This window comes from Gorilla gorilla, chromosome 14 (assembly GCF_029281585.2).
Source record: "Gorilla gorilla gorilla isolate KB3781 chromosome 14, NHGRI_mGorGor1-v2.1_pri, whole genome shotgun sequence".
Lineage (NCBI taxonomy): Eukaryota > Metazoa > Chordata > Mammalia > Primates > Hominidae > Gorilla > Gorilla gorilla.
Window position 1 is genome coordinate 62,836,784 of NC_073238.2, and position 17,348 is coordinate 62,854,131.

The 17,348-nt window shown below is 35.3% G+C and overlaps 2 protein-coding genes across 8 annotated transcripts in view; one reads left to right on the forward strand and one right to left on the reverse strand.

Annotated features, from left to right (window-relative positions):
* Positions 1–17,348, forward strand: part of RB1 (RB transcriptional corepressor 1) — a 177,712-nt gene that overhangs the window by 126,912 nt on the left and 33,452 nt on the right. The window lies entirely within an intron of this gene.
* Positions 1–17,348, reverse strand: part of LPAR6 (lysophosphatidic acid receptor 6) — a 54,488-nt gene that overhangs the window by 34,817 nt on the left and 2,323 nt on the right. For 4 of the 6 annotated variants that reach the window (XM_063697371.1, XM_063697372.1, XM_055359818.2 and 1 more), the window contains exons 2-3: positions 14,614–14,817; positions 116–252 (exon numbers count right to left, since the gene is read on the reverse strand). The exons of 1 other annotated variant lie outside the window; for it this stretch is intronic. In XM_063697371.1, coding sequence (XP_063553441.1) covers positions 116–252; positions 14,614–14,621 — 145 coding nt within the window. In that variant the 5' untranslated portion in view covers positions 14,622–14,817. The remainder of the gene's footprint in view (positions 1–115; positions 253–14,613; positions 14,818–17,348) is intronic. One more of the 6 variants, XM_055359820.2, reaches the window with a different exon arrangement.

Below are 17,348 nucleotides of genomic sequence, written 5' to 3' on the forward strand. Positions count from 1 at the left end.
AAGCAAAAAAAAAAAAAAAAGAAAAAAATCAGATGAGAGAGTATGTGAGACTTAAAACAGAAATAAATTCATTTAAGTTCAAAAGAAAGTGTGAGCCAGGCATAGTGGTACACACCTGTAGTCGAAGCTACTCTAGAGACTGAGACAAGACGATCACTTAAGGCCATAGGAGTTTGGGGCTTCATTGCTCTTTGATGACACCTATGAATAGCCACAGCACTCCAGCCTGGGCAACATAACGAGACACTGTCTCTTAAAAGAAGAAAGAAAGAAAAACGTATGGGACATTGATATTTTAAAATTTAAAAAGAATTATTCTAAACTTACTTTAGTCATTTTGCATGCAGCAAATGTTTGCCATGGTGAAATGTGACTTCCATCTCTTAATTTACACTTATGAAAAAAGCAGTTTTCTCATTTGGGATTCTTTTGATGCTCATTATGATAAAATTTTCTATTTAGGTATAGAAACAAACCTTTTTCAATTTGAGAAATGAACATTTGTAATTTATGTTGACAGAATATATTTATTTTCTATAAAAATATCTTTTAGCCTAAGGAGAAAAAATCTTAAATTCTAGACTAGTATTACCATAAGTCTATCAGTATCATTTCGAAGTGATTTACCTTCCTTTCATTATTGTAAACAGTTAATACTTTATGTTACTTTTTACCAGAATGTGAGTCATCTACCCAAGTTCAAAGAGTTGAACCAACTTTTATAGAGTTGGATGGGAGTAGAAGAGGAAAGATTTAAAGGGTGATGAATGATGATTAGAGCAAAGTAAAAGTTGATGGGAATGATGGTTGAAGCAGGTTCAAACAAGCAGGGAAAGGAAATCAAGAGGAGTGAAAATGTTATTGTGGTAAGATTTAAAACTTGAATAAGCATATTTATCTGTGCATACACTTGAGTTGTCCCTTCTTCCTTATCTTTTTTTCCGAACTCTCTTGTTGCTTCTTCATCTCCAACTCTTAGAATCATATCACGTCTTTTCTATGGAGTCTCCTTAATCTCATCAGTTCCTTTTCTGTACTTCCACAGTACTTAGTTTGCCTTTTAAGACATATACGTGCAATTCAATTAAGAATGAAAAACAAGGCCATGTGTGGTGGCTCACGCATGTAATCCTAGCACTTTGGGAGGCCAAGGCGGGCAGACCTCTTGAGGCCAGGAGTTTGAAACCAGCCTGGCCAACATGGTGAAACTCTGTCTCTACTAAAAATACAAAAAAGTTATCCAGGTGTGGTGGCTCACACCTGTAATCCCAGCTACTCAGAAGGCTAAGGCAGGAGAATCGCTTGAACCCGGGAAGCAGAGGTTGCAGTGATGGAGATCATGCCACTGCACTCCAGCCTGGGTGACAGAGCAAAACTCTGTCTCAAAAAAAAAGAAAAAAAAAAGAATACAAAACAAAGAAATAATTGCAATACAAGATATAACAACAGCTATTAGTAACACATAGACATGAGAATCTACGAATTTAGTAAAGAGCTTCTTTACTAAAAGATGATGTGTAATGAAGGCTAGCCTTTACAGTTGAATACAAATTTTAAATTTCAGGTCTTGAAGGCTAGAGCCATTCCTGGTAATAATGTCCCATTAATATAGTCATGCTGCCTTTCTCATCCAAAAACACAGAAAACTATTTGAGTGACTATTTTCTCCATTCTCTCAAGGATGCTATGTAACCTAGTCCTACTCTGAATTCCTGGAAGATGTTAATTCTTCACATACAATATATGCCTTGTGGCATAAAGGCTGAATTTGGTCATAAAACCTTAGTTGGGTAAGGCTAGGTGGGTTGTAGCTTTCAAAAATTTTTCACCTAGTCTAGAAGCTGCAAAGTGTAATGAAAGGACCAATTTCACTAGGTGTTAAGTGACTTGGATTCTAATCCAAGTTACTAAAAATTAATGTGCGTCTCCTGAGCCCCACCTACTCAGAAGGCAGAGGTAGGAGGATCTCTTGAGCCCAGGAATTCCAGTTTAGCCTGGGCAATATAGAGAGACCTCAGTTCTTAAAGGAAAAACAAATGACATGACCTTGAGCAAATAATTTAGCTTCTCTGTTGTATATTTGTAAAAGGAGAGTATTAAATTAGACCTATAGAATTATTTTCAGCTCTTAGCTTTCTATCTAATTCAGTCTCCCCACTAATTTTCAATGACAGAAAGAACATATATTATTGTCTCAATTTTACAGACCAAGAAACTAAAATTCAGAGAAGTTGTGACTTGCTTAGGATTACAAAGTGATTATTGGTGGAGAATGACGAAGTCAAAACTAAAAACTGGGTCCTCACAAGAAGTACCCAACCCAGTTCCTTATACATGTTTGTATAATGAAAGAATACAACTCAGTGAGTGCATGCATAAAGGGATAATAGAAAGCACTGTGACCTAGAGATCCAGAATCCTTGATTTCTAAATTTTGACCTTACCTTGGGCAAACTCTGCCCTGAACTTTAAGATGGATATGACATGCCCTTTTGACCTTATGAAGAGTTTTCAGAACAAAATGAAATGAAAACATATTCTGAATGTAAACCTCTAAAAAGATACTATTATAGATGACATCATCTATAATATCTTAACTTTATAGAAATAAAGGTTATGTTGTGGGAAAACATGGAACAATAAGATTTGTTTTGTTTTCTTGACCAGATAGGATGCCTGTGCTCTGTCAGATAAAGAAGTGATCATGTGATGCATTTGGTATGCCTTTTTTAGCACTGCTAATGTACAGCCAATTTAAATCAAATAGACATAGGCTTTGCTTATAAAAACCACATATATTTCTAAGTTAGTTTGCTTGGTGGTTAACACACTGCATATTGCATTAGTCTTAATATCCTCTAATGTTGGAGCTAGCACTGGATCCTAGAAATTCAGAATAAAAGTCCACCTTACCCCTGTTACAACTAGCCATTCATCTTCTTTGGTATATAGTTTAGCTCTCCTTCCAGTCACTCAAGTACAACTTAGGAAACTAAAACCATAGCTGATTATTGCTGGAGCAGGAACTCGAATCCTAGTTTCTTGACTTCTAGTCAAATGTTCTCGTTGTAACAGGTAGCTTTCACCCTTTTTTTTCTTACTGATGTTGTGCTAGTTCGTTCTTGCATTGCTGTAAAGAAATACCTGAGACTGGGTAATTTATAAAGAAAAGAGTAGGGTTTAGTTGGCTCACGGTTCTTCAGGCTGTACAGGAAGCATGGCACCACCTTCTCCTCAGCTTCTGGTGAGTCCTGAGGAAGCTTATATTAATGGCAGAAGTCGGAGGGGAAACAGGCATGTCACATGGTGACAACAGGAGCAAGAGGAAGGAGGAGGTCCCATACCCTTTTTAAACAAGCAGATCTCTTGTGAACTAACTGAGTGAGAGCTCAGTTATCACCAAGGGGGTGGTGCTAAACCATTCATGAGGGATCCACCCCCCTGATGTAGTCATCTTCTACCAAACCTCACCTCCAGCATTGGGGATCACATTTCAACATGAGATTTGGAAGGGACAAACATTCAAACCATATCAGACATAAAATAGGAAACTTGGTCCATAGCTTAGGTAAATATTAAGCAAAGAACTTTGTCTTTAAATGAGTAAGCTCTGCAGACTTTTTAAAACACTAAATTCTAACATTATGATAGAAATTTAAGATTAAGAGATTTTAGACATTTTCATCCTTCTGTAGATTAAAATTGTATGATGACCATCCTTCATTTTTAGCTTCATCTTTATTTATTTAAAAAGTTTGCATTTGTACATAGTAATGTGCCAAGTTTTATACAAAAGCAGGAACTATCTCTGCTGCTTTCAAGTAATTAGAACAAGGGTTGTCTGTGAATAGTAAATTTAACACCTTCCAGCATAGATTATTATCAGAAATCCAAGTACTCTTCAGTTAAAGTAAACACTTATTGACTTGTATCTTTTACCTATTACTGAGGGGTAGAAGTTAAAAAGGATTGGTCTCTCAGGATGCTCCTGGAAGCTGCATGCTTGTGGCTATAAAGCTATTCTCTGATATACCTGAATTCTTTTGCTCCCAGTAGTGAAATTGTGTGTGTATTAAAAGTTTAAGCATTGTTTACTCCCTGATTTATATTTGCTGGTTTTTCATATTATTGTAATGTTATAAAATGGAAGTGCAAAAAAGGGTTGTTTTAGTCAAACCAAGTTCGGTGCTTTGAAATGACTCAGAGGCAAGTTGCAGAAAATATTGTAGACTTAGATGTAGAAAAGATATGAGGGGGCAACGTAAGAAACTAGAAAGGATTGCTAGGTGCAGTGACACATGCCTGTAGTCCCAGCTACTCTGTAGGCTGCGGTGGGAAGATCACTGGAGCCCAGGAGTTCTGGGCTGTGCACTATGCTGATTAGGTGTCCACACTAAGTTCTGCATCAATGTGGTGACCTCCTGGGAGCAGGGGACCACCAGGTTGCCCAAGGAGGGGCGAACCCACCCAGGTCGGAAAGTAGAAGGATTGTGTCTCTAGGCCTCAGACTCCTTTGCATTTTTCTGTCCTCACCCTGCACATAGTGAAAATCATAAACCCACATTATTGGTGTGGTTTATAGAAGAAAAACAACTTAGAACTAAAAAAAAACAAAAAACCTTGACCTTACGTAAAGAGATTTTCAAATGAATACACTTTTTGTGTTTTTAAAATTAAAATGTTATATGGAATTATATATATTATTTTAAAATGATTTCCTGCTTAGCTTTTTAAATTAACTGGTGCCAATCTCTCAAATAAGACAATTTATGTACCAGCAGTAATCAACTGGAAAATGTAATGAAAAATATTCAATTTACAGCAATAACAAATAGTATAAAATACCTTAGGAATAAGCTTAATAGGCAAAGTGCAGGATGTAGATGAAAACAAAGCAAAAGACTACAAAACTTTAATAAAGGCCGTAAGAGAATACTTGAACATGTGCCAGGCAGTTTTCCTGGGACAAATCTATACATTTAATGCCATTCCAGTAAAAATCTCAGTATGTTTTCAGTGCATATTTTTACAAGTTTGTTCACCTGTAGATACTGTGGGTTATGTCGCCTAGCAGTTTCATTTCTAAGAAAAAAATCCCCTCCTAATTTGCATTCTCCACACCTTCACCCAAACCAGATTATTATTAGACTTTTAAGAGGTCAAAGTAGTATCTTGTTTAGTTTGCATTTCTTTAGTTATAAGGAGTCCAGAAATAATCCCATACCCAGGGGAATTTAATGTATGATAATTTATCCACTTCAAATCAGTGGAGAAAATTCAGGATAATTCAGTAAATGCTCATGAGTTATCAGGATAGCAATTTGAAAAAGAGAGGTAGACTTTGATTTATTCTTTATACCAAAATAAATTCTAGGTAGATCAATAATCTCAATAAAAAATGACTCCATTTAAAAAATGACTCCATATAAGTTCTGGAAAAAAATGAGCACGTTAGAAAAATACCAGTAGAGGCCAGGCACTGTGGCTCATGCCTATAATCCCAGCACTTTGGGAGGCGAGACAGGTGGGTCATCTGAGGTCAGGAGTTTGACACCAGCCTAGCCAACGTGGTGAAACCCCGTCTCTACTAAAAATACAAAAATTAGCTGGGCATGGTGGCACGTGCCTGTAGTCCCAGACACTCGGAAGGCTGAGGCAGGAGAATGGCTTGAACCCAGGGGGCGGAGGTTGCAGTGAGCCGAGATTGTGCCACTGCACTCTATCCTGGGTGACAGAGTGAGTCTCCATCTCAAAAACAAAAAACAAAAAACAAAAAACAAAAAAACAAAAAACAGTAGAGGCCTGCTGTGGCTCACACCTGTAATCCCAGCAAAGAGGCTGAAGCAGAAGGATTGATTTCTGGAGCCCAGGAGTTTGGGGCTGCGGTAGGCCATGCCACTGTACTTCAGCCTGAGTGACAGCCCAACTCTAACAATTAAAATAAAATAATATATTTAAAAATAGCAGTAGAGGCTTTCTAAGTATTATATAAAATCAAATGTTTAAAAAAAGATAGGTTTGACTAAATAATTTTGTTGCAAGAACAACATAAAGTGGAAAGAAAACATCAGTCCATCATATGAATCATATGAGTTATAACATTTACAGAATAGTTAAATGACAAATTATGGAAACAAGTCTGTTAGAACAAACTAACAAAAAATAACAGCCCATTCAAAAAGGTGGGAGATGCATCTAAACAAGCATATCATTTTGTCCTTAACTTAAAAGTGGTTCTCAGTTTTAGGTACCCAAATTTAATATTTGTATTTTTTTTAAGTTTTGGCCTTCAAAATAAAAATGACTATACATTTGATTAGACTTCTTTCTTTTCTTTTTATTATAGATGATTGATTTTTAAGGACTAGTGCTATGAACATTAAAGCAAGTATGCTTAAAACCAAAAACATATTTTGACTTTAGGCATTTATGCAGATAAATGTTTCGCTCTTAACCCACTTGGAATTCAAAGAAAGAGACTAGCTCTTTAACAGATACTGATACTCAAAGGTAAGGAAGAAGTATTGGTATGATTCTAAGCCACTAGTCGTCTATTCCCAGAGCAAAATTTCTGTGGTTACTTTTTTTTATTGGTTTTCTAGTGTGCTTGCTTTAATCAACTGTTTTCACATGTTTGGAAAATTTGAGGGTTCCCTGTCTATACTAGAAGATACGAGCACTACTCCAGAAAGGTTAGAAACAAAAGACCAAAGGACGGCTTCTACAAAAGGCCCCCTGGTAAAGCCCAGCCGTTTGTTGTTGTTTTAGTTAAACAGAAGTGAACTATTTCAACCTAACCGAAAAAGATTGCTGGATTTTTGCCCTGGCCATATAAATAGGAAATTAAGACGGGCATATTAAAATTTTTTCCTGCTTATGTTGTCTTCATCTCTGGGTCAACTGATACTTATTTTTTTTTTCCAGTAGCAAAATATTTATTGAGTGTAACTGTGTACCAGGTGCTTTTCTAGGTGCTGGGAATATAGCAGTGAATAAAACAAAATCCCTGAGCTTATATTTTATTTGGAGAAGACAATCAATAAATAAACAATTATACAACTGGTCATATGGTGATAAGTTCTCTGAAGAAAAATAATTTAGGAGGAAAAAGGGGGTGGGCTTTTACTGTTCTACATAGGGAGGTCAAAGAAGGCCTTGCTAATAAGGGGACATTTGAACAGAGACTTGAAAGAAGTGAAGGAATGAATCATGTGGTTGTCTCAGGGAATTAACCTTTAACTGATCAACATCTTTAAAAGGCCTTCTCCAATCTGTATTTCCAGCTCACCTCCCAGAAATTCACTCACCATGTTCATGTCCCCAAGATCTTTGGGGCAATTAGAAATTTCTAAACAGTATTTCAACTTGGTAAGATTCTACATTTCTGCTTCTGATTCTTATTTTTCATGGCACCTCATAAAATAGGAATGCATGTTTTGTTTTGTTTTGTTTTTTTTTTGGGCTACTTGCCAGTGTTCTGAAACTAAATACTTCTCGGAGAGTAGCTGTCTCTCATTAAAGAGCCCCAGATCAACAGTTCCATTTCAGTCACATTCCACCTTGACTTGTCTCTTCTCATCATTCGGTGATTAGGTTCATGTCTTTTACTCTTTAATGCTTTGGTTAGCATCCTGTTTACCTCAAGAGACTGAACTTTCTTCTCCTGAATTTAATTTCCCTGATAGCAGGGACATCTGACAGCCTATGTCAACTGTCTTCCTTGACTTCTGTCAATTATTTGTCCTAACTATGCTTGAGTGAGCATACAGGAATATAAAATTTTATTTCCTTGGAATAAAATTTTAATTTATAATATAGGAGAGATATTACTATTAAGGCTTTTAAAAAGCAGTTGTAAGAGACAGAATAAAATTAAAAGGAAAAAAGCATAACCCTACAACTCTAATAAATCTGCTGTTTATGATTTTCCAGATTTAATTTCAGTCTTTGCTATTATGCTTATATAGTTGAAATCAGAGAATAATATCTTTAAGATTTGGAACGGAATACTGCTCTTTCTTTTTATGTGCTCTTAGATAAGAACTCTTTCTACTGTGTCTTATAAACTCTGTCATACCATAAGTTTCTCAAAGTGATTTTAACCACTGTACATTTTAAACAATATGAGAAATAAATTAATTTCTGATATGAACATACATGTAAGCTACTAAACCTCAGTATTATGAAATATCTAAAACGTGACTTATTAAAAATAGATTCTTTTAGACGTTAATTTTTTTTTCAAAAAGATACATATGTACTTTTCTATTTATGAATATACCTGGGTAAATATAGAACATAGGAAAATGTACTTTGATGTTTTAAAACATTTAAAATTATTTAAATATACCACTAACTCTAAATTTTAAAATTATCTTTGATTAGAAGCATTAAAATTCTTATTTAAGATGTATACTATTTGAAGAAGAGAATTGGGATTCTGTTGCCTTGCTTTGTAACTTAAAAGAGCTTTTCAGGGACTCCCTCAGAGTACCTGCTGGAGATGAATCTGTAAAAAATTTTTGTTCAGAGAATTTCTGCCACGAAATAAGTCTTAAATAAGTATGCCACAAGGATAGACTGTATTTAAATGAAACCATTTTTTATAACTTACACCAAATACTATGACAAAAGCATAATTGTTTCTTGATAAAACTGTTCCACTGTTTTATTTGTTTTACTGTTAACAAAAACGCATTTTTTTTTTTACCTTTAGTAGGTATGCATTGTATTACAAAACAATGATATCTTTTGGAAAACTTTCAGTTAAACTAGACAAATAAGGACTTTGGCTTATTCAGATTTATTCCATTCATCATCTTTGAATTAGTTTCTTCTTGAGAAGAAGCATATCTTACAACTTTTGTCTTTATTACCTCAATATTTTTTATTTATATGTATATACATATATACTTTTTCTCAGATAGGGTCTTGCTGTGTTGCCCAGGCTGGTCTTGAACTCCTGGACTCAAGTTATTCTCCTGCCTTGGCCTCCCAAAGTGCTGGGATTATAGGCATGAGCTACTGTGCCTGGCCTCAATATTTATTTAAAGGTTACAAGAATATATGTTCTTAAAATGTTGAGAATTAAAATAAATAATTTCTCCAATCATAATAGCTTTGTATTTTATTATATTATAAATTGAAACATTGAAGTTTTAAAATTCTTCTTCAATGAGCCAGGCCTGGTGGCTCATGCCTGTAATCCTTACACTTTGGGAGGCTGAGGCAGGAGGATCAGTTGAGGCCAGTAGTTTGAGAACGGCCTGGACAACATAGTGAGAATCTCTCTCCATTTAATAAATAAATAAAATTATTCTTCAGTGAATCTGTTTTTGGATTCAGTCTTGATAATAAAAACGGAGAAAAAAATTTTTAACAGATAGATTATTTCAATATTGCTCTGTCAGCAATATCTGGAAATAGCATTAGTCATTTTTCTTCAGGTGCTTTTATCCAACAAGCCTAAGACTCCTAAGATTCCCTTCCCCATTAGGAGGCTCCAGGCAAGCAAGTGAAACCAGCAGAAGGGACCCAGCCACAAAAAACACCCTGGCCCAGGAAGTCTCTTTAACCCTACAGCCGAGACTCTCAGCCCAGGAACACCAGGCCTGTAGAGAGACACTATTCAGGGTTTCCACTATACACCATTCCACCAGGCAGCTTGACCTGGTGAAAATGTGTAGGTCCATGTATCCACCACCACAAGCCATTGCACCCATATCCCTCCAGCCTCTCTACCCCTGTCCCTAACACCTGGCCACTGCTAATCTGCCCTTCAATTCTCAAATTTTGTCATTTCAAAAATGTTATGTAAGTGGAATCAAACAAGATTAGTTTTTTTCTCACTCAGTATAATTTTCTGGAGATCCATTCACGATATTGCATGTATCAATAGTTCATACCTTTTTATTGCTGACTAGTGTTTTGTAGCATGAATGTACTACAGTTTCTTTGGCCAGACACATGTTGAAGAATATCAGGGCAGGTTCCAGTTTTTTGGCTATCACAAATAAAGCTGCTATGAACATTTATGTTTAGTATCAATATGGGTTTTCTTTTCTCTGGGATAAATGCCTAATGAGTAAAATTGAAGAGTTGTATGGTTATTTTGCATTTTCTTTGATAAAAGACTGCAAAAGTATTTTCCAGAGTGGTTGAATCATTTTAAATTTCCGCCAGCAATATACGAGTGAGTGATCCAGTTTCTCTGCATTCTTTCCATCATTTGGTGATGTCTTTATTTTTTATTTTAGTCATTCTGATAGTGTAAGGATATCTCAGTGAGGTTATAATTTGCATTTCCCATCAGGATGATAGCTAATGATATTGATTAACCTTTCCCTGTTTATTTGTGACCTGTATTTCCTCTCTGGTGAAATTTCTCTTCATGTCTTTGCTTATTTTCTGATTGGATTGTTTGTTTTTTACCATTGAGCTTTGAGGGTTCTTTATATGTTCTCAATACTAGTCTTTTTTGTTAGATATGTGGTTAGCAAATATTTTCTCTTGGCCTGTAGCTTCTTTCTTCATCTTCTTCACATCATGTTTCTCATCCAAAAGTTTTTAATTTTCATAAAGTCCAGTTTATCACTTTTTCCTTTTATGGATTATGCTTTTGGTGTCAAATCTAAGAACTCCAGATCCTAAAGATTTTCCCTTATACTTAAAAAATTATAGTTTCACATTTTAAGTCCATGATCCATTTTAAGTTTATTTTTGTACAAAGTTTGAGATTTGGGTTGAGGTTTTTTTAGGGGGTGCTGAGTTGGGTACCATGGATGTTCAGTTGTTTCAGCACCATTTGTTTTAAAGGCTATCCTTTTTCTATTGATTTGCTTTTGTATCTTTGTCAAAAAGGGAACAAAGATGAGACAAATAGATGTAGAATTTAAACTAATTATATTAATAATTGCATTAAATGTCAGTGCTCTAAGCAGCCCAATTAAAAGGCAGAGATTATCAGAGTGGATGAAAAACAAAACCCAACTCTATGCTATCCAAAAGAAATCTATTGTAAATATAAAGACACGAATATGTTAAAAGGATGAATGAAAAGATTAGGTCCTGGATGGAACTGAGGTTAACTGAGGATAATTTTAAGATTTGTACTATGGGTGATTAGGTGGTTGATAACACAATTAACCAAAGCAGGTATTGAAAGACCATCTCATAGCTGGTTGGTGATGAAGGAAATGAGTTCATGTTAATGTTTGAACCTATTATATTTGAGATGTTTGCCACACGTTCATGTGGATATCTTTGGTGTCCAGTTGGAAATATGGATCTAGAACTTCAAAGCATAGTTTTAGTCAGAAATGTAGACTTAGGAATAATATAGATATAGTTAAAATCATGAGGCCAAGTGCTGTGGCTCATGCTTGTAACTCAGCACTTTGAGAGGCCAAGGCAGGCGGATCACCTGCGGTCAGAAGTTCGAGACCAGCCTGGCCAACATGGTGAAACCTCATCTCTACTAAAAATACAAAAATTAGCTGAGTATGGTGGCACATGCCTGTAATCCCAGCTACTCGGGAGGCTGAGGCAGGAGAATCGCTTGAACCCGGGAGACAGAGGTTGCAGTGAGCTGAGATTGCACCACTGCACTCCAGCCTGGGTGACAAGAGCAAGACTCTCTCTTAAAAAAAAAAAAAAATCATGATAGTGGCTCAGCCAGCATATGTATTGGCAAGCAGATCTGCAGAAATATTAGTATTAAAGGACCAGCAAGGTAAAATGGAAAAGATCTTCAGAAAGGCCAAGGTCTGCCAAAATTCTTCTGTTTTCTATTCTAGTTTCCTCTTGCGAGGCAAAACAGTCTTAGAATTTAGCTTAGGGTGGTACAAAAACATTTCCTGTAACGTAGTTCTAATAATATTCCTTAAAATACCCAGAAAACAATAGCAATTTCTGCCTTCCACTTCCTCTATTGTTAATTTTTCTACTAGCACTGCTGACTTGTACTTACTTTGATAATCAGAATCTCTTTTAGGAGCACCTTGACTTAATAGCCTTAGAGTCCTTTACTCTCTAGACAAGTTCATGCTTGCCTTAGAAATGTATGTTAGTTATGAAAAGTCATGTAGAGCAGACTTATAGCTTCTACTTTTTCTATCAATATTATTTACCCAGTGAAATTTATACTAATCTTGCTGACAGTGAGAGCCTGGTTTCCTTCACAAGACTAAGTAGCAAAACAGAGTGAAGTGTTGTTCAGAGAGCAATTAGGCTGACAGTTAATTTGAGTAGATAAGTAACAACATGAGTTGAGTACAAGAGAAAACTACTGCCCAAGTCCTGGATAGAAACAATGCTTTAGAAAGAAATATACATATTTTACTTTCAAAAGTTAAGTATTCCATGAAATCTTTTCTTTATAGTTAAAAAAGATCAATTGCTATATTAATTATCTGTTAGAACAACTAACATTTATTATCTCACACAATTTCTGAAAGTCGGGAAACTGGGAGTGGCTTTACTGTGTGATTTTGACTCATGTTTCCTCATGAGAGATTCTTAAATTGTCAACCAAGGCTGCAGCTAGTTTAAGGCTTTACTGGGATTGGAGAGTCTACTTCCAAGTTCACTCGTGTGGTTGTTGGCAGGCCTCAGTTCTTTGCTGGCTGATGGCCAGGGGCTTCATTTTTTTTGCCATGTGAGCCTCTCCGTAGGGCTACTCCATAGCAGCTCCCTGCCTCAACCCCAGTGGAAGAGATCCTAGACAGGGAGAGAACCTAAGATGGAAACTGCAGATTTTTATAAATTCATCTCAGAAGTGACATGCCATCACTTCTGCCCTATGTCATTGGCCCACAGACTAACAACCCTGGTACAGTTTAGGAACTGTCTACACAAGGATATAAATACCCAGTGTCAGAGATTATTGGGGTGATCTTGGAGGCTGGCTGCCATAGTTATGACTTAGTGTCAATTAGAAAACAAATCCTATTATCAGTTTTCTTGTTTGTGCTTTGCTGTAGTTAATTTGACTCATGATATGGCTGCATCATATGTCAATATTCTAGAAATATTTACCAAGTGTCCATTATATGCTTGGCACTGGAATTTTATTTTAAGAACTCCCTGAAAGTCCCATCTGAACCCTGGTAGTCACCTGTCTAAAATCCTTCAGCGAGTTTATATTTTGCTATTTCCTTGCTATGAAATCTGTATTTTAGCATTATGGAAAGAAAAATTTCTGTCTCAAAGGCTTGTGTGCCAGGTGCCCTTCTAAGCACTTTACATTTATTATCTAATTTAATTGTCAAAACAGCCCTATAGTAAGCATTATTTTTCTTATCTTATAGATTAGCTACATGAAGTTTCCCCAGGGCCATATTATTTTTTCTTCTCTTGCTTCTGAGCACACTATTCTTCTGCTTTTTACTTAAAATAATTTGTTCTTTCTTTAGGATTCAACTCAAGCATAATCTCTTCCAAGAAGTTTTCTCTAATGCTCCTAATCTGAGTTAGTTGTCTCTTCTGATTTTCATGGCACCCTGTGTATTCTTTTATTCTGGTACTTAGCACTTTGTATTGCTATTTTTTATTTACTTATCTGTTTTTTTTTTCATTAGACTGTAAACTATAGCATAAAAGTTCAAAACAAAGGCTCTGAAATCAAACAGTTTGGAACTGTGTCCTGGATCCACCACTTATTCATGTGACTGGACAGTTTACTCCTTGTCTACCTTTCTTCACTTATAAAATGGCATTTAAAAAATAATTACCTTCTTTCTAGAGTTTGTTGTGAGAATTAAATAATATAAGTAATGTGGTTGGTTCTATGTCTGGCATTCAATAAATGTTGTCTGTTAAACTCTATGAGGGTAGAATTATTGATTGCTTATCATGTGCCATGTATTGTACCAAACTTTTTATATAGGTTATTTTATTTTCACAACAACTCTATGTAGTGGGTACTACTATGAATGTGCTATTTCTCTTAGCATCTCTAGATGAATGGATCAGTGAATGAATGATAGATGGAATTGTGGCCAGCGGAACTAATTGTAGGGGTAAACAGCAACCTAGAAACATGGTTAAAAGCATGACAATGGGCAAAGAAAGAGTGAAAGAGACAGTAAGCAAAGGAATGTGACTCCCATACTAGTATAGCAGCTAACGGCACAAGTTTTAGAAACAGGTAGACTTGGGTTTGAATCACTGCTCCATCACTTATCAGCCATATAATATGGGGCAAAATTTATAATTTCTATAAAATACACATATCTACTTTATGGACGTATTTTGAAGATTAAATGAGATAATATATGTAAAATATTTAGCATAGAACCTAGCATATAGTAGATATTCAATAAATATTAACTAGTACTATTATTAAATTAAGATAATCATGAAGACAGAATTTTGGTAGTGAGGTAGTGAGAGAAATAAAATAGAATCATGAAGTATAAGGTAATGACTTTGAATCATTAATCATAGTTATCGAAATCAGGCATGATAGAAAGATTACGGTTGTTAATCTTCCTTATAGTGCAGTATCCTCACCAGTCCACACAACATTTTTGCCCACTGAGTCTGGGATAAAGTTAAAAATTAATCCTCATAAACTGAAGTTAATGAAATGTTTAGAATATTCTGCCTTCTTACCGTATCATCACTTTAGCCCAAATGCTGGGAAAAAGAGAAACAGAAGTCTTCTCTCAGCTATTGAATGTGTTAAGATTTAGAGAATTTCTGAGATTCACAGTAGAGTCTGTACTTTTTACATTTGATAGACCTCAAATTTGCCTGAGTTATTAGTGTTCCAGAAAATAGGCTTTGGGGAAGGTTTGAAAGAAGGCCTTTTTGAACCTAAGAAGACAAGAAATTGAACTGTTACCACAATATTGCTATTTAAGAAAGAATATTAAGTCACTTTTCAGAAATTTATATCAGAATTAGAAAAATGCAGAAATATAGTTTATACTTCTTAAGGAGGTGGTGGAGGAGATTAGATGGATACATGCATACATATATACATAAGTCTAAATATTTTTATATGTATATGAGAGAAGTATCAGGAATAGGGTAGGAAGGAGATAGAATAGTAGGATTACATTAGAATCTGCTTAGGAGCTTTTCTTACATGTAGATATTCTCTCTTTTTGGGTATATCAAAATCCTGGGAGTAAAAGGGAAACCTGGCATGCATGTTTAATAAAGCTTCCTTGGGGACTCTGGTATATGCTGCCTCCCAAATAAATTACAAGCCATATCAGGAAATAGGAGTTTACAGTATAAAATATAACTGAAAAACTAAAGTCAAATGTTCTACAAAATATTAACTATTTTTCCTGAGATAGAAGTGGTTGAAATTTGGGAGATAACTTTTGCTATGTTCTGTGAGGCAAAGAGGAGGGAGGCTAGAGTTGATGAAGACATCTTTCTTTTATGTATGATATTGTCTATGTTGGGCCCTGTTAATTTTCATTTACTTATGTACAAATAGCTAATGCATATTTTTTAACTTTAATGTTTGTTATTTACATGCATAGCCTGATGGGCACATGATCCAAAGTTTAATTTTTTGGTTGAAATTTAGTATTTGGCTTCATATATGTAAAGATTGGGGTAAGGCGATCTGCCTTGCCTTTCTTCTACTGTGTCAAAGAATTTATGATCAAGGGCTAGAGTCAGTATTAATTATATGATTTTGTTTTAACCAAGAAGAACTTAGTTAAATTTAAAATTGTAGTTGCACTCATATATAAAGGATTTTCTTTGTTAAAAGGTAAAAAAGAGACATCTCTTATACTTGCTTAACTTTTCATTTAAAAAATTAATGTATTCATAATAAATAGAAAATGAAAGGAGCTTAAAAAGCAAATTGAACACATAGTTATCAGGGAAAACAATTTTAAAATTATGATTTTAAATTCTCGTCTGTATTGCTAAGAATGCCCTATATTGTAATATTCAAGGTTTGCTTATAATTAAAATGTAGGGAAGAAAAAAAGAATCCTGCAGATATTCTAAGGATGACCTAGGCCATTGATAGTCTAAGCTTGAAATTAATCATTAGATTTTCTGAACTCTTATTACACTGGATCTGTTCAGTCTGCTTTAACAAAATACCATAGATTTGGTGGCTTATAAACAACAGAAATGTATTTCTCACAGTTCTGAAAGCTGGGAAGTCCAAGATCAAGTTTCCAGCAGATCTGATATCTGGTGGAGGCCTGTTTCCTGGTTCATAGATGGCACCTTCTTACCATGTCCTCAGATGGTGGAAGGGACAAGGCAGCTCTCTGGGGTCCCTTTTATAAGGGTACGAATCATCCTTTTCATGAGGGATGTGTTGAAACTAAATTGTGCCTGAAGACCCTTATGTTACCTTTACATATCAAATTTCTATTGTATCTGGCCAACCTTTGATTTTAAGGCACTAGGGCAAGAATGGCCAACGGGTTTCCAAACGTATAGAAGTAGTAACATGTGCATATCAACAAAAATCACTTGGTAGGAACCCAATACTAGCTAATAAGCCGACTCCTACTGTCTCAGATCTAGTTCTGTTGCAGAATTGGAAGCTTTAAGGATTATGAAATTCTGGGAACTTGGAGTAGGTCCACCTAGAAGTAGAAGCAGCAAAACCCAAAAAACCAATACAATTTTTAATAGTGTTGTTTAATTTTTAAGTGTTATTTACTAGAAAATAAAACTATACCATGTTTAATCACCAAGCAATTTTTAACAAAAAACTTTAGCACTAGGAATAGGTTAAACTTGACACAATTTTCCATCATAGAATTATATATATGGGTAAAGGGTACCAGTTAGATTCCCATTGGCAAAAACCTGGTGATTTTCATTCTGTGGTATAGAGGTCCTAGTTAAGAGGCAGGAATTATTTAAAAATGACTTTAATTTTGATCATTTAATTATAGGATCTATTTATTCACTTGTTTTTAACTTATTCACAAATCTTAGTCATGAGCATTATTAATAGATAATTTGATGGCTTGTCACTTAACAGTACAAGCATGTTTATTTCTGACTTTTAAACTCGAATTCACCCTTCTTGTGTTTTTCTATTCAGTCGTAACCCACTCCTTCTACATCTACAAAATTTGGTGAGGCATCTTTGACTTTCATCATATTCAGACATGCTAGCTTCAAGAACTTTCCTATTCCTCTTTTAATGTCTGTTTCTCACATTGTATTAGTTCCTTTTATAGTATTAATTCTTCCTACAGTATGAATTTTATTTTTATTTTTTGAAATGGAGTCTTGCTCTGTTGCCCAGGCTGGAGTGCAGTGGCACCATCTCCACTCACTGCAAGCTCTGCCTCCTGGGTTCACGCCATTCTCCTTCCTCAGCCTCCCGAGTAGCTGGGACTACA